Genomic DNA, 24,737 nt, shown 5'->3' on the forward strand with positions numbered 1-24,737 from the left:
CCCCCTCTCCAGCTTACACCTTGCAAATGTCCAGTCTCTGGAAAACAAGCTGGACGAACTTAGAGCCAGACTCACTTTCCAAAGAGAACAGTGGGACTGCTGTGTGCTCTGTTTCACGGAAATGTGGCTCACTCCTGATTCACCAGACAGTGCCGTACAACCAGAGGGCTTCACAATCCATCGAATAGACCGTACAGCGGCCTCAGGCAAGGCTAGGGGAGGTGGGTCTGCTTCCTAATCAACATCTCGTGGTGCCTAGACGTAGCAACACTGGCAACTTTCTGCTCCCCAGACCTAGAATACCTGACACTAAAATGCCGCCCCTACTACCTTCCGCGGGAGTTCACCTCCGTTATCCTGATGGCAGTTTACATCCCACCCCATGTGGACGTGAAGATCGCGCTGGACGAAATATACACTGCTACGAATAGCCTTAAGACGAAACATCCCGAGGCCTAGTTCATCGTGGCCGGGCACTTCAATCAGGCCAAGTTGAAGAGTGTACTACCAAGTTACCACCAACACATCTCCTGTTCCACCAGAGGCCCAAACATCCTAGACCACTGCTACACGAATATCAAACATGCCTATCGCTCTATTGCCCACCCACACTTTGGCAAATCAGGCCACAAGGCTGTGCTCCTGCTCCCGGCTTGCAAGCAAAAACTGAAGCAGGAGAATCCATCAAAGAGAGTCGTGCAATGTTGGTCTGAGGAATTGAATGATCTCCTACGCGGCTGCTTGGAGTTGGTGGACTGGTCAGTATTTAAAAACTCTGCGACCAGCCTGAACGAGTACACCACTACAGTAACTGACTTCATTAGTAAGTGTGCAGAAGACTGGGTGCCAAAGAAGCAAATCCGTGTGTTCCCCAACCTGAAACCATGGATGAACAGGGATATCTACTGCTTGCTGAAGTCTGAGGCGTTCAAGTCAGGCGACCCTGACCTATACAAGAAAGCCAGATACAATCGAAGGAGATCCATCAAAGATGGCAAAAGACAGTACTGGACCATCGAGAGTCCTAAGCTAGCCACACCGACCCCCGCCAACTATGGCAAGGTCTGCAAGACATAATAGGCTACAAGATGAAGGCATGTAAAATCGCCGGCTCTAACGACCCTTCCCTGATAAGCTCAATGCATTCCACGCCTGTTTTGAGCAAGAGGTCAGTGACAGCATGCCCTCCACCCTGGAAGCCTTGCATGAACCTGTATCTGGGGTCACCATTGCAGATGTCAGAGCAGCTTTCTTGAAGGTCAACCCACGGAAAGCAACTGGCCCGGATGGAGTACCCGGACGTGCACTCAGATCCTACGTGGATCAGCTGGCAGAGGTATTCAGATATCTTCAACCTCTCTTTACAACAAGCTGAGGTCTCTATCTGCTTCAAGAGGACGACCATCATCCCGGTACCTAAGAAAAACCAAGCAACGTGCCTTAATGACTGTCGGCCTGTGGCCCTGACATCCATCATTATGAAGTGCACGAATCAATTCCAGCCTTCCAGACTACCTGGATCCACTACAGTTTGCCTACTGCCGCAACAGGTCCATAGCAGAGGCCATTTCCCTGACCCTGCACTCAACCCTGGAACATCTAGATAACAATGACACTTATGTCAGACTCTTATTTATTGACTACAGCTCAGCCTTCAACACTATTATTCCCACAAAACTCATCTCCAGACTCCATGGCCTGGGCCTCGGCACCTCTCTCTGTGACTGGATCCTGAACTTCCTAACTCACAGACCACAATTAGTAAGGATAGGCAACAACACCTCCTCCACAATCATCCTCAACACCGGTGCCCCACAATGCTGTGTTCTCAGCCCATTACTATACTCCTTGTAGACCTATGGCTGTGCGGCCAAATTCCCCTCCAATTTGATTTTCAAGTTTGCTGACGACATCACTGTAGTGGGTCGGATCTCAAACAATGATGAGACAGAGTACAAGAATGAGATAGAGAATCTGGTGAACTGGTGTGGCAACAATAATCTCTCCCTCAAAGTCAACAAAATGAAGGAGATTGTCATCGATTTCAGGAAGCGTAAAGGGGAACATGCCCCTGTCTACATCAATGGGGACGAAGTAGGAAGGGTCGAGAGCTTCAAGTTTTTAGGTGTCCAGATCACCAACAACCTGTCCTGGTCCCTCCATGCCAACACTATAGTTAAGAAAGCCCACCAGCGCCTCTACTTTCTCAGAAGACTAAGGAAATTCTAAGGAAATTTGGCATGTCAGCTACAACTCTCTCCAGCTTTTACAGATGCACCATAGAAAGCATTCTTTCTGGTTGTATCACAGCTTGGTATGGCTCTGCCCAAGACCGCAAGGAACTACAAAAGGTCGTGAATGTAGCCCAATCCATCACGCAAACCAGCCTCCCATCCATTGACTCTGTCTACACTTCCCGATGCCTCGGCAAAGCAGCCAGCATAATTAAGGACCCCACGCACCCTGGACATTCTCTCTTCTACCACCTTCCTTCAGGAAGAAGATACAAAAGTCTGAGGTCACGTTCCAACCGACTCAAGAACAGCTTCTTCCCTGCTGCTGTCAGACTTTTGAATGGACTTATCTTGCATTAAGTTGATCTTTCTCTACACCCTAGCTGTGACTGTAACACTACATTCTGCACTCTCTCGTTTCCTTCTCTATGAACGGGGCTTGTTTTGTCTGTATAGTGCGCAAGAAACTATACTTTTCACTGTATGTTAATACATGTGACAATAATAAATCAAATCAAAAAGATCAGGGCTGGCCGTGGGGGGAGAAGATCGGGTCTGACTATGGGAGGGGGAGAGATCGGGGCTGCAGCTGGGGCGGGGGGGAGGTTGGGACTGGCCATGGTGGGCTGGCAATTGGGGTTGGCCTGGCAATTGGGGTTGGCCTGGGGGTGGCGGGGGGGGGGGGGGGGGGGGGGGGTCAGTGTGCATGCACTGATCTCCCCACTGCCAGAGCAGCCGCATGCGCAGTGGTCTGCTCGGTGCGATGATGCCGGCCTCTCGAGCTGGATTAGGCCCCACCCCCCCTTACCGGCGTGAATCCCCCCGAGGCTCTCTGAAGCACAGAGTGCCGGAGATTCAGCAAACTGTACATCCAAAAAACAGGAAAATGTCCCGTTTTCCCACCTGTTGGGTGCTCAGATTTTTTTGGGAGAATCGCCCCCAATGTTTTTGCACATCTGCTGCATTTTTAGTTAGATCACATAACTTGTGTTGTCTTGTAGCTGGATGAGGTTTCTCTTACACTGAGTGATTTGAACATAGTTATAAGAAAAACTTAATACAGACTACTTATTTACAACTCTTTACATCTACAGCTTCATAGTAAGTACATTATTAACAGGACTCTGTTCTTGTCTCGCTGGCTTGGAGTCTCTTGGTTACCTGAGCTGATTTCATGTTTACATCGATATTGACATCATTGTCCAATTAACACAATCATTAACCTTTATTCCACTCTAAAGAAAGGATAGAAGGGTAGTTCTCAACGGCCGCTCCTCCCCCACTCTCCACAACCTCCTGATTGCCGGATCTCGCAATCAAGCACTGAGTGTCTCCTGAATGAGGAGCCACTAGCCACCACACCACCCCCGGCCATCACAAGAAACCTGCAAGCAACCCTGCACAGGTTTGTGCTCCCTGCATGGCAGGTCTCCTGCCCACCACTAGGTTGTACTAACAGTGGTGGGATGAAGTCCACTGTGGGCACTAATTGCCCATGTGAGGACAGCAATTGGTGGCAGGACAGGAAGGCCTGCCAGCCATAGACCTAACTGGATGGAGGTGGGTTTGTGGTGGGGTCCCGTCTGCCACCTGATTAAATCCCCCCTCAAACATCAAACATAGCAAAGAAGGGCATTAAATTCCAGCCGGTGAACTTTGTCCAGGGAGATCTTGACCAAAGATGTGCAAACTTTGTCCAAAGGGAGATTTTGTCCAAAGATGTGCGGGTTAGGTTGATTGGCCAGGTTAAAAAATTGCCCCTTAGAGTCCTGGGATGTGTAGGTTAGAGGGATTAGTGGGTAAAATATGTGGGGGTAGGGCCTGGGTGGGATCGTGGTCGGTGCAGACTCGATGGGCCGAATGGCCTCCTTCTGCACTGTAGGGTTTCTATGATTTCTATGATCTATGGCTGAAACTAACTCTAACATGAAACATATCCACTTGTTTCTGTAAATTGCCCTCAAGCCTCTTCTAATGAATCGTACCACACCACAGATACATGAGAGCTGGCAGAATTTTTGCCCTTTGGCTTTCTTGACATGGACAGACAAGGTGTGAATTCACTTTTGAACTCATTACAATTTGAGCAAGCTCAGTTGTACAAAAGATTAGAGAATGTTTGCTATTTTACTGATGGAACAAAGCTTTTTTATTGTCCTTTTGAATGTGAGTAAATCTTGTAGTAATAAGGTCTTTTGTTTACTCCTGATTTTAGTAATCCATGTTGCAGCTCATGTGATCAACACCCTAAACTTCTCTCTGCGTTACAGTGAAGACTTTCCCGCTCTCAATGTTGCCCACTATCGGGATGAGGTCAGTTCAGTTCCACGCTGTGTTTATTATGCTTTGTCCACACAGAAGGGTTGTTTTAAAGCCAGCTGTTAATCTCATCATGGTGATGAGCTGAAAGCAATGATTAATTGCTCACTTTATTGTGGGAGGACATTATTATCACTGAATAGTTTAATGACCTTGTTGTGGGAAATAATTTGTCCGGTGCAATGGGGGTAGCTTAATTCAAAATATTTGAACAGTATACCACTTTTATTGAAATGCTCATTCTATTTTGCAAGCAAATCCTCGGAGTTAAAATAAAACACAGGGCTGCGTTTCTTCCTTGCTGTAGTTGCAGTGGACAGAATGTAAAGTAAAGTTTATTTATTTATCACAAATAGGCTTACATTAACACTGCAATAAAGTTACTGTGAAAATCCCCTAGTCGCCACACTCCGGCACTTGTTCGGTTACACTGAGGGAGAATGTAGCATGGCCAATTCACCTAACCTGCACATCTTTGGACTGTGGGAGGAAACTGGAGCACCCGGAGGAAACCCACGCAGACACGAGGAAGACAGGAACTTTAGTGAGGAGGGTTTTGCTGAAACTGAGGTCTTAATACTTGTCGGTATTGGGTCTATTATAAAGCAAAGGAGGACATTCCTGTTCCTCCTCACAATCACTGGAGTTTTACTGCTGCTGTCTGTCTGACGGTCGACTGGCTGGCTACCCTGTCAAGGGAGGACTGGGGGGGGGGGGGGGGGGGGGATTAAATTTATTCCACGTTTCTGTGGTTATTGTTGCTGTTTAAGGTGCAATCATGGAGAAAGATCTAATCCATCGTCTTGTGGCCTCAAGAAAGAAAGAGAAAGGTTTATGAAAACATTTCTTAAGAAAAATTATTAGGTGTTGCCCTTTTGCGACACAATATTTTACATGCTGAATATTGAGATTGTGGTGTCTGATGGTAATGACAAATGCTACCTTCAGTATGAGCTGAGGCAGTCCTGTTTTAGCTGTCCATTTAACAGACTCCTTTAAGAGTCAGACACCAAGAGTGCAATCTGTTTAAACTACTTGGATATTTTGTAATCACCATCAGTGCTCCGTGATGATTAAAAAACTGAAATTGTGCTTTTAATACGTGAGATTTCAAGATTTTTATAGTGTTTTGGGGATTCAGTTTGTGACTGGGTACATTTTTATATATAAATATGGCAGCTGTGTTATGGTAACTGGGAAAAGTCAACAACAGTTTTATTGCATGAGAATCCAAACCGTATGTTGGTGTTTTGGGAATTACATTCCACTGTGTTATCCATTATTTTTTTTTTAATATAAATCTTTTGTTTTGATTAAGACTTCTCTGCAGATATATTTGCTAAATATTCAAAAAAGGGCATGCTGTGTCCTAAAGAAGGACAGATGTACAAATTCAATAATAAAACATTGTCAGACTTGCTATTTTTCATGGTGAAGATTTTTGAGGCATAAGATTCGCCCAGTCAAATTTGCAGTTTTGCTGATTCACTGTCAGTGCTCACATTTTGGCTGCCTTTGCCAAAACCCCATATATTCAGCACACAGAGGGGGTGAACTTCAGCCACTCTCTGTATTCAGCTACTTGTTTCCAACATAAGTCATTCCTCCTATTTCTCCCTTTATTTTTCTGCCACTTACCTCCTCTCCTAAATGTACGGAGTTGTGCTGGCATACTTTATCATCACCAAGCTTTCTAGCAATAAGGCGTCAGGTGAGGTTAAGAGCACATTTCATCTATTTCATCTAATTCTGGTTTACTTTTGTGTAACAATTTTTTAAATGTGAATGAGTAAGAGTCTATTAATTTAGATACTGCATCATCTATTTCTTTTTGGAAACCAATATTGGATTTTGGAGGTGCCTCAAATTAGTTGACATTGTCCTTCCCTTGCCTTTGATAAGAATTTGGACACTGCATTATCTCAGATTTTGTCAACTATTTGATGGATCTTGTTTGTATTATTTTTTCTTCAAATGGAGTTGACGAGAATTGAAAACTCAAGCCCTAGCATCGCTGTAACTGAATTATGTTACTCATGCTGTCTACAAAATCCATTCGAACCAGAAGCCAAATCTTTGATTTGATTTATTATTGTCACATGTATTAGTAAGCAGTTCTTGAGTCAGTTGGTATGTGTGCTCAGTCATTTTTATCTTTTTCCTGACAGAAGAAGGTGGAAGACAGTATGACCGGGGTGCGTGGGGTCCTTAATTATGCTGGCTGCTTTTCCGAGGCAACGGAAAGTGTAGATGGAGTCAGTGGGTGGGAGGCTGATTTGAATGGTGGACTGGGCTTCGTTCACGACTCTTTGTAGTTTCTTGCGGTCTTGGACAGAGCAGGAGCCATACTAAGCTGTGATACAACTGGAAAAAATGCTTTCTATGGTGCACCTGTAAAAGTTGTTGAGAGTCGTATGTACATGCTGAATTTCCTTAGTGTGAGAAAGTAGAGGTATTGGGCTTTCTTAACTATAGCGTCGGCATGGAAGGACCAGGACAGGTTGTTGGAGATCTGGACACCTAAAAACTTGACGCTCTCGACCATTTCTACTTCGTCCCCATTGATGTAGACAGGGGCATGTTCTCCTCTATGCCTCCTGAAGTCAATGACTATTTCCTTCATTTTGTTGACATTCAGGGAGAGATTCTTGTCGTTGCATCAGTTCACCAGATTCTCTCTTTCCTGTACTGTGCCTCATCATTGTTTGAAATCCGACCTACTATGGTGGTGTCATCAGCAAACTTGAAAATCGAGTTGGAGGGGAATTTGGCCACACGGTCATAGGTGTATAAGGAGTATAGTAGGAGGCCGAGGACACAGCCTTGTGGGGCACCGGTGTTGAGGATGATCGTGAAGGAGGTATTATTGCCTATCCTTACTGATTGTGGTCTGAGTGCTAGGAAGTTCAGGATCCAGTTGCAGAGGGAGGAGCCAAGCACTTGGCCACAGCGTTTGGAAGTGAGTCTCATAGAAATGATGGTGTTGAAGGCTGAGTTATAGTCAATAAATTGTAGTCTGACATAGGTGTCTTTGTCATCTAAGTGTTCCAGATTGAGTGCAGGGCCAGGGAGATGGTGTCTACTGTCGACCTGTTGCGACGGTAGGCGAACTGTAGTGGATCCAGGCAATCCGGGAGGCTGGAATTGATTTGTGCCATGACTAACCTTTCGAAGCACTTCATAATGATGGATCAAAGGATAATGAGGAAAAAGATCTTGGGGGTTCTATTATTCAGCAGCCAGTATAAGCATAAAACATAAGGATGTTTAACAAAGTTTTAATCTTTAACCCTTGATGCTTGAGTAGTTTGATTGAAGAGAAAATAATTGGAGGAAAATTTAGCTCTGTTTCATTCAGTTTTTTGACTTGCCAGTTGTGAAGCATAGGAAATTAATCCAATTGCTTCACAAAGAAATGTTGTTTATATGATTACCTCATTTCTTCTGTAGAATAAAGCACATTACTGCTGCCAAAATAGACGTGAATGTTACTGTCAATATCATAGCCTTTTGGATGTACCTACCAAACCAGCAATAGAGTTATTGAAGCATGTCCTTGCATATTCTGAGATATGCTCAGTTTTACGATAAATGTGGATTTCCTCCTCCGAAGACCAAGTGACCTGAAGAAGGGGAAATGTAGAATGAGACAGTTTAATTCTCAGAGTAGTGATTTTTAAAGCTCTGACCCTTTTTCCCTCCCCAGGATCCCAGGAAGATTCTCTTCACAACGCGTGAGTATATACTTTATTGTATAATTTCTCGCTTAGGGTAAAGTAATGATATTCTTGTAATGGGGAGTAGTTAGCGCTGAGATCCAATTTTGTTGGGAACTAGTGTCTTCCCTGAAGGAGAAAAAGAAGCAAAGCTGGTCATATTGAGCAGAGCACTTGGCACTAAATTACAGTTTGTGTTCTCCATAGTGGTTTGTCTTGAGATTAAGTTAGTTGTGAGTAAGTCGTGCCAAACATCTGCTTTAATGCTATAGTTACAAAAGTGCACCAAGGTTCATGCAGTCTATTTACATTAGTTTATGCCGTATCGGTATTCAAGCAAAGATTTTTAAAACATTTTTTTCCTTAGCCTTTGAGGGTGGTTTGAATGCTTTCCACCTTTCTTTTGAATAATTTCTATGCCTTCTCTAGACAAGACTATTTGTGAGGAGATTTATGGCCCTGTTACAAGAGCTCCTATAATTGGGTTCCTTCAGAGTTGTCACACTGTCATTTCCGTTTCTTTAAACTGTTTAATTTCATGATGTTAGGAACTGCTAATCTGCAGCATTTCTGTTGTCCAAAATTTGTTCTTTAGTTCCAGGAGTAACTGGGTTCTTCATGGTGTTGGTGCTTTTCTTAATGTGCACATCGTCATCTTACTCTTTAAGGTAAGATTGTGTACTGGCGACATTATCTCTATGATCCGCTGAGAATGAATGAATTCATTATTAATTTGTGCTGTTGTCCTATTTGCGTTGCAGGTTTTCAAACTTTGATATCTTTTGGTACACGCACAACCTCTTTATAGTCTTCTACATTTTACTTCTGCTTCATGTGACTGGGTAAGTATGTAGAAGGAACCTTGTTTAGCAACCAAAGCCATGTTGAGTCAAACTCCATAATGTTGGCCATACTTCATGAGAATTCTGATGAGTTAAGACTGTAGGTGTTGTAATGCCCTTCTTGAAACGGCAAGATCAAACAAATCTGAATGCCGTCAATCTTACCGATGCAAAGGACTACAGGAAATCTGAAATAGAACAACATTCTGGAAATATTCAGGTCTGGCAGCTTCTGTGGCGAGAGAAACAGAGTTCATGGGTTAAGTTTATGTTTTTTGAGATTGGAAAGTCAGTGGTCTGCTTGCCCCCGCTGCCTCAGTTCCTTCGATCAAATGTTGGATTGCCAATTAATGGCTGTTTGGCAAGGAAGTGGCCAGTAAGCAGTGTGAAGGTGGGCTCCGCATCAAACCAGGAATCTAGGCGGGGATAGCATGTGGCTGAGGGGTGCTTGCTGTTATCAGGCAATCGGTCACGGCCAGATGATTTAAAGCTCTCTCAGCCTTCATTTTTTTCATTTGGAAGGTTCCAAAATCTTTTAAAAATTAGTTAAAACATGCAGATACTGCCACTTTCACTGCTACATTCAGCCATAGTTCCACTGGCAGGACTTCTGTCCATTTGCCACCTTACTATAGCTGCCATGAAACATTGCCAGACTGTTCCATGGCCAATGCCTGCTGAGTTTCTCAGGCAATGAAAAATTGCAGAAGATTGAGTTATTACCAAGCTCAATATCTTGTTAATTAGTAATTTCAAAATGGAAGGAGGGTAGCTAATTTCCACATCGATTCACCTACCATACAGAAACTGGCCTGATGACATTATATTTTCAACCTGACATCATCACATCCTATTTATCTATACATGACCTTCTCATTTGAGGCCTTTAAATCTAGCCTAACGTTTCAGGTCTGTGACATTTCATCAGAACTCAGTGAGGTTACAAAAGGTGCAAAATAAATGCAATTTAGTGGAGGTGATGGCAATGCGGTATTATCGCTGGACTAGTAATCTAGCAACCAATGTTAGAATCCCACCTTGGCAGATGGTGAAATTTGAATTCAATAAAAATTTGGAATTAAAAGTCTAACAGTGAGCATGAAACCATTGTCGATTGTTGTAAAATCCCATCTTATTCTCTCGTGTCCTTTGGGGAAGGAAATCTGCCATCCTAACCTGGTCTGGCCTACATGTGACTCCAGACCTACAGCAATGTGGTTGACTCTGAAATGCTCTCTAAAATGACCTGACAAGCCATTCAGTTCTAGAGCAATTAAGGATGGGCAATAAATGCTGGCCTAGACAGAAATGCCCACATTCTATGAATGAGTAATAAAACAAAAACATTCTTTCTGGTGCTGATGTGGCCTAATTATTCAACTGGAGTTCTAAATTTGCAAACTTGTGTTTGATTCTCAATCAAGACTAGTATAACTATTTGGGCTTTCCAAAGGGCTGGAGAAATGTTGAACTTCTCAGTCTGGACTATACCGGTGATTATGCAGAGATCCCTTCATAATAGCTCAGGTTCAATTTTGGTAGGAGGTCAACGAATGCCTTGATATAGGTAGTAACATACATTGATGGAAGTTCAGTCTGGATCGTGGCATTGTTACCTATTAAGCAGGAATTCTTAAAATTCAGCTTCGCATCTCATGAAAGACAAGTGAGTTTCTAACATTCATAATTGAGTATTATCAGAGACCTTGTACAAAAGGCAGATGCTATGAGAACATATGCTTTAAAGAGAAGATTTTAAAAAAAACTTCCAAGAATTACTATTTCTTAAGTGTTTAAGAATTACTTTTGTGAAAATATAGAAACAAGCAAAATTAGTTAGGATTGATATTGGAACACCTTACAAACATTTATTGACCGATTTTGAAAACTTACAATGTTCACATCATCTGACAATCCTCAACAATGAAATAATTATCAATAAAAGTGAATTATAAGGTGTAATCAAAAGGGAGGAGCTTAAACAAGGATGCAGTCCCCATAGTCACTGAGATGGTGGAATTTAATTCAATGTGGTATAAAGTCTGGATCTTCACATACACACATACCTCCCCCCTCCCACACCACCACTAACCCTAACCCTGGGGTGGGTGGGGGGTTCACCTTTGGTGGGACCAGAAGATCCTGCTGGCAGGAAGAAACTTTGTGTACAGAAAATCAGAAGTATTTCAGGAGTGCTCAGGGCAACCTTAAACCAATGCTTATCCAGCTGTCAGAGTTGGATACTTTAAATAAACAGTTTTGTGTCCTGCTATACAGCCAGACAGTTAAATTTACTCAAGAGGTTTAGATAATATTTTGCTTTAAATATTTGACAAATTTCCTCAGAGATTTTAGTCTGCAGCATCTTTTAAGTCTTTTTACTGAATTCTATATTAGAGCTAAAACTATATTTTCCATCTTTCTATAGTCTTTAACATTGCAATGTACTTATCCATTTTTAAAGTGGATGTTAAATGGTTCTTTAATAAATGTGAAAATAAGTTAAAATATAATGACTCATGTAGTTTTCAGTAAGCAAATTAAGAACCCCCTCTTTGTGTATTCTCTTAAAGTGGGCGATTCAACTTTTGAAAAGAGACCCCCAGACCCTTATAATACCTGGGTAATTATTTAAAAGACTTTAATTATCTGGAAGAAGGTGATGTTTCTTGATGATGATTTTCCTGGGTTGGGAAAGAGCGGTTCACTTGCTCAGATCCAAAGCTAGTGTCTGTGGGGAGTGGCTATTTTGAACTGGAGTAAGGCTAATTAGTGGGGGAGTGCGCCTGACCTAGGATAGCCCACAAAACAGGCTAGGGCTCTATTTCACATCATAGGCACATGTAAAAGTTTTTAAAACCTGAAACGTGATTGCAACCTGCCTCCAATCCATTTACTTCCAGATGTAAGGGAGGTAGGACAAGGGGTGAGCAGCCAAGCCAGGATGCAAGTTAGCAATTTAGATTTTAAAAGGGGCAGCTCCCAAAAAGGAGGGGAACCGCCCAAAACAAAGACGAAGTGGAAAGGAAACTTAAAACATCAAATTAAAATGTGATTAAAGGGGTCAATAATACACCCCAGTCCCTGCGGTGCCCAGCGGGCATGGAAGGCGTTATGAGGATACCTAGAATTAACACTCAATCCAACTCCCCAACGACTCAAATTGTTTGCAGTGGCTCAAGGGCCTATAGGATCAGTGATAAAAGCGGACGTTGTCGGGGACACCCGCATTCCAATTAAAACACCCAAACTGTTAGGAATTGGTTAACAGACCTTCCAATTAAGTCCTAGTTTGATATCAATTATTCAATAGAAGTCACTGATATATAAAGGGGTTACAGGTGGCACTGGGTGTTGAAGGAGAATTGTATGTGGAGCTGGATTAAAGAAATAAGGGTAGTTTATGAAGAAGCTGAACTCTTATCTCCTTTACTGAACTGCAACCTAGAGGCTCAAACAAGCTGTTGCTTTGTTTCTGATTTAAAGGAAAGTGTTTTAACAATGCAATGGCCCAGATTTTGCTATCAAAATAAATGTAAGGCTGATAGCATTTGCTGTTATTTAAGTATTAATAGTACAGCACCTTCAGGTGAGGACAGATATGTGGTTAAATGCTAATACACATTGGTTGCTTTCTAAGTTGCATCGCATGCTGTTAGCTTTTTGAAGATGACATCACACTCTGCCTCGCCATTAAAGTACATTGAACTGTGTGAAGCCTTTGTGTGGTAGATATAAAATCAACCTGTCACAGAATGTTAAATTGTATTGTTACAAGCACAGGTACTCCTTTAATGATGTGATATATGTTAATCAATCTCATTGCTAATTAACTATTAAAGGTGAGCACCATGAAATTCGACAGGGCCTGAAAACTGGGGAAGGGATTACAATGCATGATTGATCTGTATTTGTGTGCAGATTTGGTTGTCTTATCTAAGGAATGATGTACTTACCTCAGAGGGAGTGGAATGAAGGTTCACTACACATGTTAATGGTTGTGGTTTCATTGAGCAGGAATTTGCAGCCCTCTCTAAGGGTGACATAATTTATCCCCTCGGTACTAAGGTACACAAGACAGGCCCTAAGGGAATGCACCAGGGTAATTAGTTGATTATTGTATGGAATATTGGATGGTTTAATTGATAAAGTTTGTTTTGTGGTTGCTTTTGCTTTAGCATTTTGGTCAAGAAGACACTGTGATGATTAGTATCAGAGAGAAACTAAGGTGCAGTGTTATTCTTGATGGATTATTAGGGCTCCATTCATTGGTATCAAAGTTGAATGATATGTTATGAGCAGAACCCATGAAGTGAGAACAAGGATTTCACAATGTCCCACACTATTCCCTGTGGACTTCAACTTTAGCAGTACAAACGTCCAAACATTTAAAACAGCCAGTATAATCTTTTTGGAGCTTAAGTGTCACCTGTATCATTGTAACTATGGGTGCTAGACAATCAAAATTTGCAGCCATGGAGTCTTATTATATTACATGATAATCGTTGGAGATTGCAAATATGTTACATTTTCATAAACTGAAAATTTTACTGTCTTGTTTTCCTTTCGCTTATCCAATCTTGATTTCCCTCTCTCTATTTATCTTTCTGTACTTTATTTGACATTGAATTCACACTAATTCTAATTTACACTGCAGCCCTAATTTTGCAAAGAAGAACTTGTTGCTCCAGATATTTTGACTCGAGGGCATGATTCTCTCCGACTGTGCAGATTCCCTGGGCAAAATTGTCAATTTTTTCCCGAAGTGCTGGAGGAGCTGAGAAAGCTGGTGTGTGGCTTGCCAGCTACACAGCTGGCTTATTCTCTCTCTCTCTCTTCCCTCCCCCTCCCATTTTTGCTTTATACGCCAAAGTGTTCTGGACTAAGCCGCCTTGTTTCATTACATCTCAGAAATGGAGATGGATTATGTGATCCGTGCACAGTGCTGTCAGTGCCAGTACAGATATGCTTTCATGTGTGAAGCTGTCAAAAGGAAAATTCCGTTTGGTTGATGTTTGGAGTTGAGAAAAGTCCTTGCGTTCAATGTCTCGATATTCACAAAGTAGAAAGACATAGCTGGCTGTTCACAAGTATAATTCTTTAAATAATTCCACTAGCAATAGTTTAAAATCTGCAGGGTTGAATTTTATGGATGCAGTGATGACCAGTTCCATCAGCTGTAGAGCCAGTGGTATCCCTACCACAGCCATTTCCAGAACCCTGAAAGGATTAAAATCCCAATCAAGCAGTTAGCTGCCTGTTGTGGGAGTTTCAGGAGCGTTCGGGGTTCTGCTTCTGAGAACTGTCAGGCAATCAGAGGACAAGCAGATCTTCAGATATAGCAGCAGCAGCACACACACACACCCCCCCCCAATGTTAATGGCCACTGCTGGGACTTCATGAAGCCCAGATGTGGAGCAACCTTGGAGAGGTGGAGGTGAAGTAAGTGGGATAGCTTCTTCATGGCCAGTCAGACGGGGGCTGCAGGTTCATTGTGGAGGGTGGGAGGGGCTCTTAATGCAGGGGCACAGGGTACCTGAACAGGAGAGCTCCCTCCTCCCCCACTGCCCACCGAGCCTGCAGGCTGACTACCCATGTAGTCTGTCATCTTGATACCTCTACCTGGGTTTCGTTGGATCATATCAGGGAGTAGACTAAAGGTGAGGTGTCTGCGCTAAATGTGTAGTAATTTGGGAAATTGGATAGGTCTCCTTATCAGCAAGTGATATTCCCCATCTGATTTTCCTTTATCTGCTAACATTCCAGAAAAACCTTTTACTGATGTTTTGTTCGCACTTCAGTCCCACACTCCTGATCTACGGGCACCTGGTGTGGAGGGGGGGGGGCGGGTCGGGAGGGCGACCTCCTTGTGAACCTGCTCCTGGGTCTGGCGAGGCGCGCCATCAATAGGTCCAAGCAGCGGGCAATCGATGGGGTCGTCCATCCTGACTGTCTGCCCCTCTACCGCGGCTATATTCACGGCCAGGTGTTCCTGGAAAGGGAGCATGCGGTGTCCACTGGCGCAGTTGATGCCTTCCGCGGGGTTGGACACTGCAGGGGCTGGGGTGCATTATCAACCCCAGCAATCACCTTATGATGTAATGTTTTAAGTTTCCTTTCGACTTTGTCTTTTGTTTGGGCTGCTGCCCCTTTTAATTTGTTCCTAGGTTAATTTGACTTTGTTTATTAAGTTGGTACCTTAAAAGAGATACCAAGGCAATGCAGTACACCAAACAAAAGAATAAAGAATGTTATCTTTTAGATCTCTCTCACTGACTCTGAGGTAACATCACTATCTGAGTCAAAAAGCAAGGACCATGTTTGATTTTCAGGGCAATGTTAGAACATTGCCAATCCAGGGTCATTCTGGATAATTGCAAAGAGAAAATCAATTAACATAAGATAAGAACAAGCAGCAGGAGTAGACCATTTGGCCCCTCGAGCCTGCTCTGCCATTCAATAAAATCATGGCTGATCTTTTTGTGGACTCAGCTCCACTTACCCGCCCGCTCACCATAACCCTTAATTTCTTTACTGTTCAAAAATTGATCTATCCTTGATTTAAAAATACTCAATGAGGTAGCCTCAACTGCTTCACTGGGCAGGGAATTCCACAGATTCACACCCCTTTGTGTGAAGAAGTTCCTCTTCAACTCAGTCCTATATCTGCTCCCCCTTATTTTGAGGCAATGCCCCTTAGTTCTAGTTTCACCTGCCAGTGGAAACAACTTCCCTGCTGCTATCTTATCTATTCCCTTCATAATCTTATACATTTCTATGAGATGTCCCCTCATTCTTCTGAATTCCAATGAGTATAGGCCCAGTCTACTCAGTGTCTCGTCATAAGTCAACCCTCTTAACTCCGGAATCAACCTAGTGAATCTCCTCTGCACCCCTCCTGTTTCAGTATATCCTTTCTCAAGTAAGGAGACCAAAACTGTACACAGTACTCCTGGTGTTGCCTTGCCAAACACCTTTATACAGCTGCAACATAACCTTGTTGTTTTTAAACTCCATTCCTCTAGCAATGAAGGACAAAATTCCATTTGCCTTCTTAATTACCTGCTGCACCTGCAAACCAACATTTTGTGATTTTCATGCACAAGGACACCCAGATCCCTCTGCACAGCAGCATGCTGCAATTTTTTACCATTTAAATAATAGTCCATTTTGCTGTTATTCCTACCAAAATGGATGACCTCACATTTACCAACATTGTACTCCATCTGCCAGACCCTTGCCACTCACTTATACTATCTATATCCCTTTGCAGACTTTCAGCGTTCTTTACACACTTTGCTTTGCCACTCATCTTAGTGTCATCTACGAACTTTGACACACTACACTTGGTCCCTAACTCCAAATCATCTATGTAAATTGTAAACAATTGCGGTCCCAACACTGATCCCTGAGGCACACCACGAGTCACTAATCGCCAATTAGAATTGCAACAACCTCTGCTGGAATTAGCTACATTTGGACATTGGATGAGTGCAGGGTTAGAATAGCAGTTCGGCCTCACAACTGAATAGCTTGCCCTTACCCCCCTCGGGGCTCTCACATGAAGAATTGTCATGTGGGCAAGAGATCAGGCACAACCAGTATCTGTGGAGCTTATCTTCAAGTGGAAAAAGCAAACAGTTGGAAAAATGAAACTTAAATATAAAGTCTCACGCATAGATAATAGTCAATATACTGGAGGGTAAAAGCTGCACAAATATTATCATTTTCAATCAGGGAATAATTATCTAGAAGGGAGGAAGAGAAATAAAGATAGAAAAACATCCTCTAGTTTCTTAGGATGGAAAAAATAATATCCTCCAGATGCATATTCTTTTAAAGTCCTATTAATGGTTGTACTTTTCAACTGAGAGATATGGGTCTCCTTTAAATGCTTTTAATATATGGCAGCCAAGAAAGCCATGTGGGCATAAAGGGATTGCAACTGTACTCTGCTTAAATAAGCATTGCTTGGTTCACTTCTTTTGTTTTCTTTATAATTCATTCTTGCATTTCCTTGAGGCTTCCCCTACAGCCACTACTTTGACTCCTCTGTAGACATACTGTGGGGTTTGTTTGGAAGATTGAATATTTTTAAAGTGACAGTGAATGTCTTGCTGGGAATTTGTATTCCTCCACTTCCTTGGCAGAGAACATCTGGACAGTGCTTCACTGGAAGCGTTGGTATGTTTGACGAATGCAGTCATCTCTCTGCATATGTTGGCTGAACGGACACATATCTCATTAAAGGCAGAGTGCTGACCCTGTCTGCTGCATATGGCAATTGTACGTCAATGGTGCAACTATTCTAAAGAGCAGTAAGAACTGCCAATTTCTTTAGTTGATAATGTCATTGATAGCAAATCTTTAACTTTGTGTAAACATGATTTCTGTATGAAATCAGTGAAGTGGCAGTGACTCCATAAGAGAAAGGCACAATAGCTTTATACTTATAATGCAAACATTTTTCTCCCAATACAAATAATATAAACAGGGTGAGACTGTTTGCATTTTCTGACAACAGTGAAGTGGCGTTGTGTGCTCATATCTATCATGCATCTCTGTTTGGAATGTAGGAATAAACTGGCACTCCTGAAGTACTCGGTGTGGTTTTTAACAATGAATGAGGATTAAATTGGAAAGTCACTCGTATGAATTCAGGAACTTTTGAAACATTTGGATAAAATGCAAGGTACTCTACATGTTTGGAAAATCCTTTGTACTAACTGTTTGTCTTCCAGAGGCATGTTGAAATATCAGGCAAATTTGGAGCAACATCCACCTGGCTGCATTGACCCGAATAAAACATTAATCGATGATTTCCCCGTACCAGAGTACCCTGCAGAGCCCTTCCCAGAAGGTTATGCTGAGCCAGAGCCTGGGATAGAGCACAACTTGGAAAGATTCTGCACTGAAGCCCCAAAATTTGAGTCTAATTCACAAGAGGTATGTGAAGTTTGTATTCAGAGTGGGACAAATGATTTTGCCTTAATTTTTGATAAGAACTATTGCTCCCTTTAATTTTTCTTGTGTGCTGCCTGTTTGTTGCATTAAGCAGGCCGTTCTGTATTGCTGTGCGGTTGCATGGTAAGTAGTATGGAGCTGTAGAGGGTCCATTGGTAGTAAGATTTGGAAGTTAGGTTACAACAATTGTGAAAATTGAAGTTCCATAATTGTCAAAAAACAACTCTGTCAAGTAATGGAAAATAATTATTAGCCAAACACTGCCTTCAGTCAGGCCAACACTGACGTATGCAGGATAAAGCGAGTATATCTAAAACCTTGTTCCATAAACACTGCATTCCAGGTTAGGACAGCAGGATGAAAACAAAGAACATGTTACCATGACGATTACCAAATAGCAAGATATGGGGACATATTATGCTAATGAAGGATTGGTTTGCTATTGGATAAGAAAGGGCAAAAGACTATGCTATGATTGGTGGATATGTATGTCAATGAGATGTGTAAAAAAATCTCTTGTTTCTGATTTGCTGTAATTGACTATAACTGCGAAGCTGTTTCTCTGTAACCTCAGAACTGCTCCGGCTTTACGGGCCATTCCGTGTTGCCCGTAAAGAGTTCTCCTTGTGCACGAGTAATTAAAGACCTTGCATGGGATGCATGGTGTCCAGCGCTGCTTGTTGTAAGGAGTTGACTGAGTGCCTTTAAATTGCTGTTACCCAAGAGAACTCAAACAAACACATGCAAATGATTTGGTTGTTGGATTGCAATAATTTATTGAATGTTCAGATCATAATATTTTTTTAAAGTTTTGCACAAGTGTAGTAGACTGTGACCTACATGGGTCTACTATATATTAGGTATTTATGGTAGATTGCTATATGGTGCAAGTTTTGGCATTTATAATCCAGCCAGTCAATGCTCCATGCTCTGCACAACATTTTAATTTGGTACCAGAAGTGAGTGAAACAATTTAACTATTATGCAGCTTCAATCATCACAGTAAGGGACTTAATTGTGAAATGAGGCAATTCATCCTGTCACATTGTGAGAATTTTAATACGAGAATGGTGTGGTATCTTGCAAAGACGGGCGACCATCTGTCGATTGACAGATAATGGTTTATTGAGGTAAGTAACAATGTACAGAGGGTGATGTGATGTACTCCAGACTCCTAACTGGTAAGGAAAACCCACGCTCAGCTCCAGGATTTGCGCACTCCGGCCTGATTGGCCAAACAGGTCACATAACCCACTGAGAGCTTGCCCCTTTGGCAGGCTATCACAAATGGATTGGAAAATGACAACTATTTCGCAAACAAAGGAAGCCAGATTCATGGCACTTAGGTGGCCTGAAGTGTGGAGCTGCTGGTGGCTTAGAGGTCTTTAACATGTCATGCTGGCCTCAATTCCTTCAAACAAAAGGAAGACCTGGGAGAAGTTTATTCAGCAATGCAGTCTCCACCAACAATCAGCACCGGACAACCCCACTTCTAACCTTATGTTGGAAAAGTCATTGGTGAAGTAAGTGAAGGTGGTTGGGCCCAGGACAACATCCTGAGGGAATGAAAAGCTTTACAGCTAATAGACATTGAATTTTGATGCAGTTTGATGCAAATATTTTTGTATTTAATCCATTTTTAAATATTGGGAGGAATTTTTTGGAAGAGAAATTGACTCACATATGGCCAGATCAGATGTTTAATTCATCATGCACTGGGCATGCACATAGCATGAATATATTACACTGCTTCCCCCTTTATATCTTTTTAATGAACTATTTGCAGGTACAAAATGTATCCAAACTCAAGAACAAACGAATCTGTGAATATTCACACTTGGAAAAGAACAATTGTCACTTTAAGCTATATCTGTAAAACAAATCTAACAGCAGATTGATATGTACTGTCTGATCTGCTGGGAACTTCAGGTTGAACGGGGCTGGGGGAGTGCTGATTTCTTGGATGGGCTCAAGGGCATCAAGCAGCCCTTGTAAAATTGAAGGTAATGGAAATCGGGTGGAGAGGGCCAGTATTGGCGAACACAAAGGAAGATGGTTGTGATTATTGCAGACCAATTATTTCAGCCCAGGGCAATACGATACGAGTTCTTCAGGATAGTGTCTGAGGCCCAGCTGCTTTCTCAACAACATTCCTTCCATCAGGGGAGGACAGAATTGGGAATTTCGTTAGTACAATATTCAGTTCCTCTTGCAACTCTTCCAGATAATCAAATGGTTTGTGCCTGAATCCCTTGGCGAAGGTTGAATATGTCAATAGAAAGTACAAAGTAAATATAGATAAAGAGGTTTGTATTTCTGCACCTAATCAATTCTGGAGCTATATAAACAAGGATATATGCCTTGTTAAAACTTCACTGTACACGTGAACTGCTTATGTGGTGATGAGGAAATATAGTAAGACAGAAGGTTTCTATTTACACCAGCACATTCATCTAACAATGAATGCAATGTTTCTTTTATTCCTAGGAGATCGATCTTGGGCGTTTCCCTTGTTAAAACCTGTCAGCCTGCAGTCTATGTGCATTTCAAATTGACAGACTCCCTATCTAATGGCTTTCCTGACTATGTAAATCTGATGATTTAATTGTAACACAACTGCCTGTGGCTGTTAGGAGGCAGATTCTGGTTGTGAACTTTCCCCACCTCTGAGTAAGGGGAATGCCAGTGATAAACCATTGCATTCCCCTCACATTGCCATAACAGCCATCATCAGTTCAAATATTGTGAATTTTATGATTAGGCCTTTGCCTGTAATTCTGAGACTGAGTGGGGAAATGTCATGTTGGCCATAACTCAGATGGGTTGATTTGCTTCAATGTAGTTAGATAGGGTTTTCAGGGGAGGGCTTAGTTTTAAGTAATTATGGTGATTAATTAAAGTGTAAATAATCAGTTGGGAAGGAGAAAACATAATTGAATGCTAATTTGAACACTGCTACCACTAGCGAAAGCCATGAGCTGCTCTTAACTGAATGTAGCACACACAGAAATTCTCTCCCAACACTAAAAACCAAAAGATGGGCAAGAAGAAATTGCGGGAGCTGCACAGAATCATTCAGTCGTTCACTTAAATGCGACTACTCTAAAAACCTGGGGGTAATTTTAACATGAGAATGGATTAAAGTCCAATAAAAAGTAAAATTGGCAGCTGGATAAATGTCCTTGCCAGTTGATTAGGAAACATTGGCCTGGATCTTGTGGTTAGCAGCGTTAGGAGCATACACCACTGAATGCACTACAGACTGGCTCTGGCACCACCTTGTACTCCTGACTGCAACATGGCTAGACTAGCACAGCGAGTGGGGAGGCCGAGTAACATGGTATCATTGCAGTAAAGCCACGGCCCTTTGTCAAGAGATGACGACACGCTTCTTGCGATCTGCCTGCAGCAGATGTAAATGTAAGTTTACATTCCAATAGGATAAGGGGGGGGGCGGCTACTAAGTTGGACGATCAGCCATGATCATAATGAATGGCAGAGCAGGCCCAAAGGGCCGAATGGCCTACTACTGCTCCTATTTTCTATGTTTTTCTGTGATGCAGGGTAGGATGAAATGCCAGGGCTGGAATTAAAGGAGTCTGGGGACTTAGGTTTTCTGAATTCTGCTGTCATGTATTTGAATGTGATGTCTGGACACAGTTTGCTGTGTTTTTCATCACATTTAATATATAGAGGTCTGCAGCTCCCCAAGAAACCACCTCAGCAGCTGTCCGCTGAGAGGGAGCTCATTGGAAGCATCAGCTCGCACCCTTCCATTTCTGTGTCCAACCTTTACCCACCCTCGCCAACAGCGCTGAGCTTTACTCAGCATGCGTTTTACACCGGCCGCTCATTAATTGTCCAGCCAGTTTGAAGTCATGTTTCGTGGCCAGAAGTGTATTTCATGTCTGCTTCTGGGCCCACTGAGTGCACATGAACAACAGGCGCAAAATTCAGACCTTCAAACAGGCTTTCTGTCCCAGCAGTCCATTTTGGTGTTTAGCCTCTGTGCAAACAATATTGTTATATTAACCGACCTTGTTGCTATATTTCACATATGTGGAGGCTTTAAAACAGTAAGATGGGGGTGAGGGAGGGACATACAAGAAATGCAACATGCTTAAAGCAAAATGAAACTAGGACAAGGTCTGCTTTGAACTAAGGGTGGACATAAATGGCCAATGAATAACTTGAGTTATGGAACAGGTGTTTAAAAAGATGGTTAAAAATACATTGTGTAGAACTGCTATTAAGATGAATTAAAGTGTACATAAATGCATACAGTGCCTGCAATAAAGCAGGAATCTGGAGGCAAGGAACCAGATAATCTCAAGATAACTGAGGCATGGCCACATAAAAATCAGGACAGGTAATTAAACATTGGAGCATATACCCCATTTGAAAAAATTGAGTGGGGGAATGGAGAGGTGGAAGAGCTGCACTTATTAGAGATAACATAACAGCCATCCATAAGACAGAAATAACATTATGCAGCTCAAGATGAGAGCCAAACAATCACACAAATAGGAGTAGTTAATGCAAATAATGTTGGGGAGGACGAGGAAGAAGTATGTAGACAATTTTAGGGAAATAACAAACATAAAGTAGTTATCACGGGGTTTTCAACCACCTTGAAATTAATTGACTTGAAAAGGTTGATAATGGGGACAAGGAAATTGTATTCCGGCAATTAGTACAGGATCCCTCTTTAACCAAAAAAGGTGCATTCACTACTGGATTTACAAATAGGGAATGAACCCAGAGCAGATAAGAAAAAGTAGCGGAACATCTAGGCAATAGTAATATAACAGGGTTTAGGATAATAATCAAGAAGAACAGAAGATTGGCTGACTTTGAGAGGCTGAGAATCAAACTTTGGGAGTGAGGGGGGTGGTTTGGGAAATAAAAGAGTTAACAATATTGGCAAACAATGATGTAGAACAGCAATGGAAAACCGTATGGCAGGGAAGAGCAAGACGAGGGTTAATACAAAGAGACGAGGAGAGAAGTAAAACAAAAAACTATTTGGAACACGGGTTACTATGAAAGTAAAATATCAAGGCACATAAAATAATATATTTTATGGGTTCCTGCATTGAAAAAAGGTCAGAATGCGAATGGGACAATTACGAGACGGTCAGGAAAGAATCATAGGCAGCAATAGTAAAATGGCAAGAATATTAAGTAGTACGGATTTTTCAAGATGTACCACAGACATGAATACTGTGGATATGACATTGGACAATGAATTTTAAAATTCAATGTAACAGCATTTAAAACTGAGGAGATATTTTTAATAAACTAATCAACCTCAAAGATGATGAATCTCCTGGTCGAGATGAATTGTAAATATGGGCTGCGATTCTCCCAAAAGTGCTGAATTGGTGGGAAAACTGTTCTAAATTCTGACTGTTTTGTCAGTTCAGCTTCTCACCTGAATCTCTGCACTCTGTGCACTGCAGAGGTCCCATTCATGAATCTCATTAAAAACCCAGCGTGGGGGGGCCTATTCGAGCCAGAGTCTGACCGTTCTGGAACTCTGCGCATGCGCAGTGGTCCCAATCTGTTAGTCTCCCCGTTTGCTGGCCAGCCCAGGACCACCGCAGCGCTGCCCCCTCCCCCATGGCCTGATTGTGGCCCCCACAGCAATTCCTGGGCCAGCCCTGATGCCCCCCTCCCCCCCCAGTCCCGGAATGCCCTGATGCACAGCCCAGCAGTGGTGATCCCTCATCCCAGCAGCCACCCCCCCACCCCCCGGCAGAGGCAGGCTCCCACCTCCCCGGCCCGGCAGACCATCCCCCTGCCCCAATCGCTGTCCTCCCTCCACCCCAGACTGATCCTGCCTGCAGGGTGGCAGTGGGACCCCCCACACCTCCACCGATCACACCTAGGTCCTGCCCACAATAGACCCCGCCCTTTGGTACAGATGGGCACTGCCAAGGTGCCCTGGGCATGGGCACTTGGCCCCTTGGGCAGTGCTGGGGGGCACAGGCTGGCACTGCCAGGGTGCCCATGCCCAGGAGGCACAACCCCCTCGCTGCCCGATCCCCTGGGGGGCCCCAATTGCCCTCCCTTCATTCCAGCGGGGTCTCCCACCAGTTCCCCGAATGTGGGGAGCTAGTCTGAACCCCGCTGGAATGAAGTACTCCTGGCGGGGGTGGGAGATTCGATCGGGACCTGAAAGTTCCTGATAATTTGCTAAACATATTTAAAATACATTTTAAAAAGATTCAAATTACTTACCTACCTTCCCGCCGGTTTCCAGTGTGGTCTGACCGGCGACTGTTCGCCGGCTCTGGGAGATGCGCATGCACAAATCCCGGTACAAGGTCAGCGACGTGCATCTCCCACCGCCACCCGCCAGAAAATTGCAGGTCGCGATGGGAGAATCACGGCCATGGATTCTAAAAGAATGTTTAAAGGCTCATCCAAAAAATGCTTAGTGCTAGAGAACTATAAAACATTATACTTTTATTTAGGAAGGGAGATAGACCAATTAGCTTAATATCGATAATGGAGAAAATAATGCAATCCCTCCTAAAGGAGAAAATAGAAAAAAAAAATTGGTGACCAAACATATAATAATAGTTAACATGGATTTCATGGGACAGTCTCCCTTGATCAACTTCATAGTTTATTTCTTCAAATGTTACTAATGCAAG

General features: G+C 42.8%; 1 protein-coding gene across 2 annotated transcripts in view; it reads left to right on the forward strand.

Annotated features, from left to right (window-relative positions):
• Positions 1–24,737, forward strand: part of nox4 (NADPH oxidase 4) — a 161,536-nt gene that overhangs the window by 51,409 nt on the left and 85,390 nt on the right. For both annotated transcript variants that reach the window (XM_078221811.1, XM_078221812.1), the window contains exons 5-9: positions 4,450–4,547; positions 8,260–8,287; positions 8,865–8,937; positions 9,031–9,111; positions 17,853–18,057. In XM_078221811.1, coding sequence (XP_078077937.1) covers positions 4,450–4,547; positions 8,260–8,287; positions 8,865–8,937; positions 9,031–9,111; positions 17,853–18,057 — 485 coding nt within the window. The remainder of the gene's footprint in view (positions 1–4,449; positions 4,548–8,259; positions 8,288–8,864; positions 8,938–9,030; positions 9,112–17,852; positions 18,058–24,737) is intronic.

Source organism: Mustelus asterias, chromosome 10 (assembly GCF_964213995.1).
Source record: "Mustelus asterias chromosome 10, sMusAst1.hap1.1, whole genome shotgun sequence".
Taxonomy (NCBI): domain Eukaryota; kingdom Metazoa; phylum Chordata; class Chondrichthyes; order Carcharhiniformes; family Triakidae; genus Mustelus; species Mustelus asterias.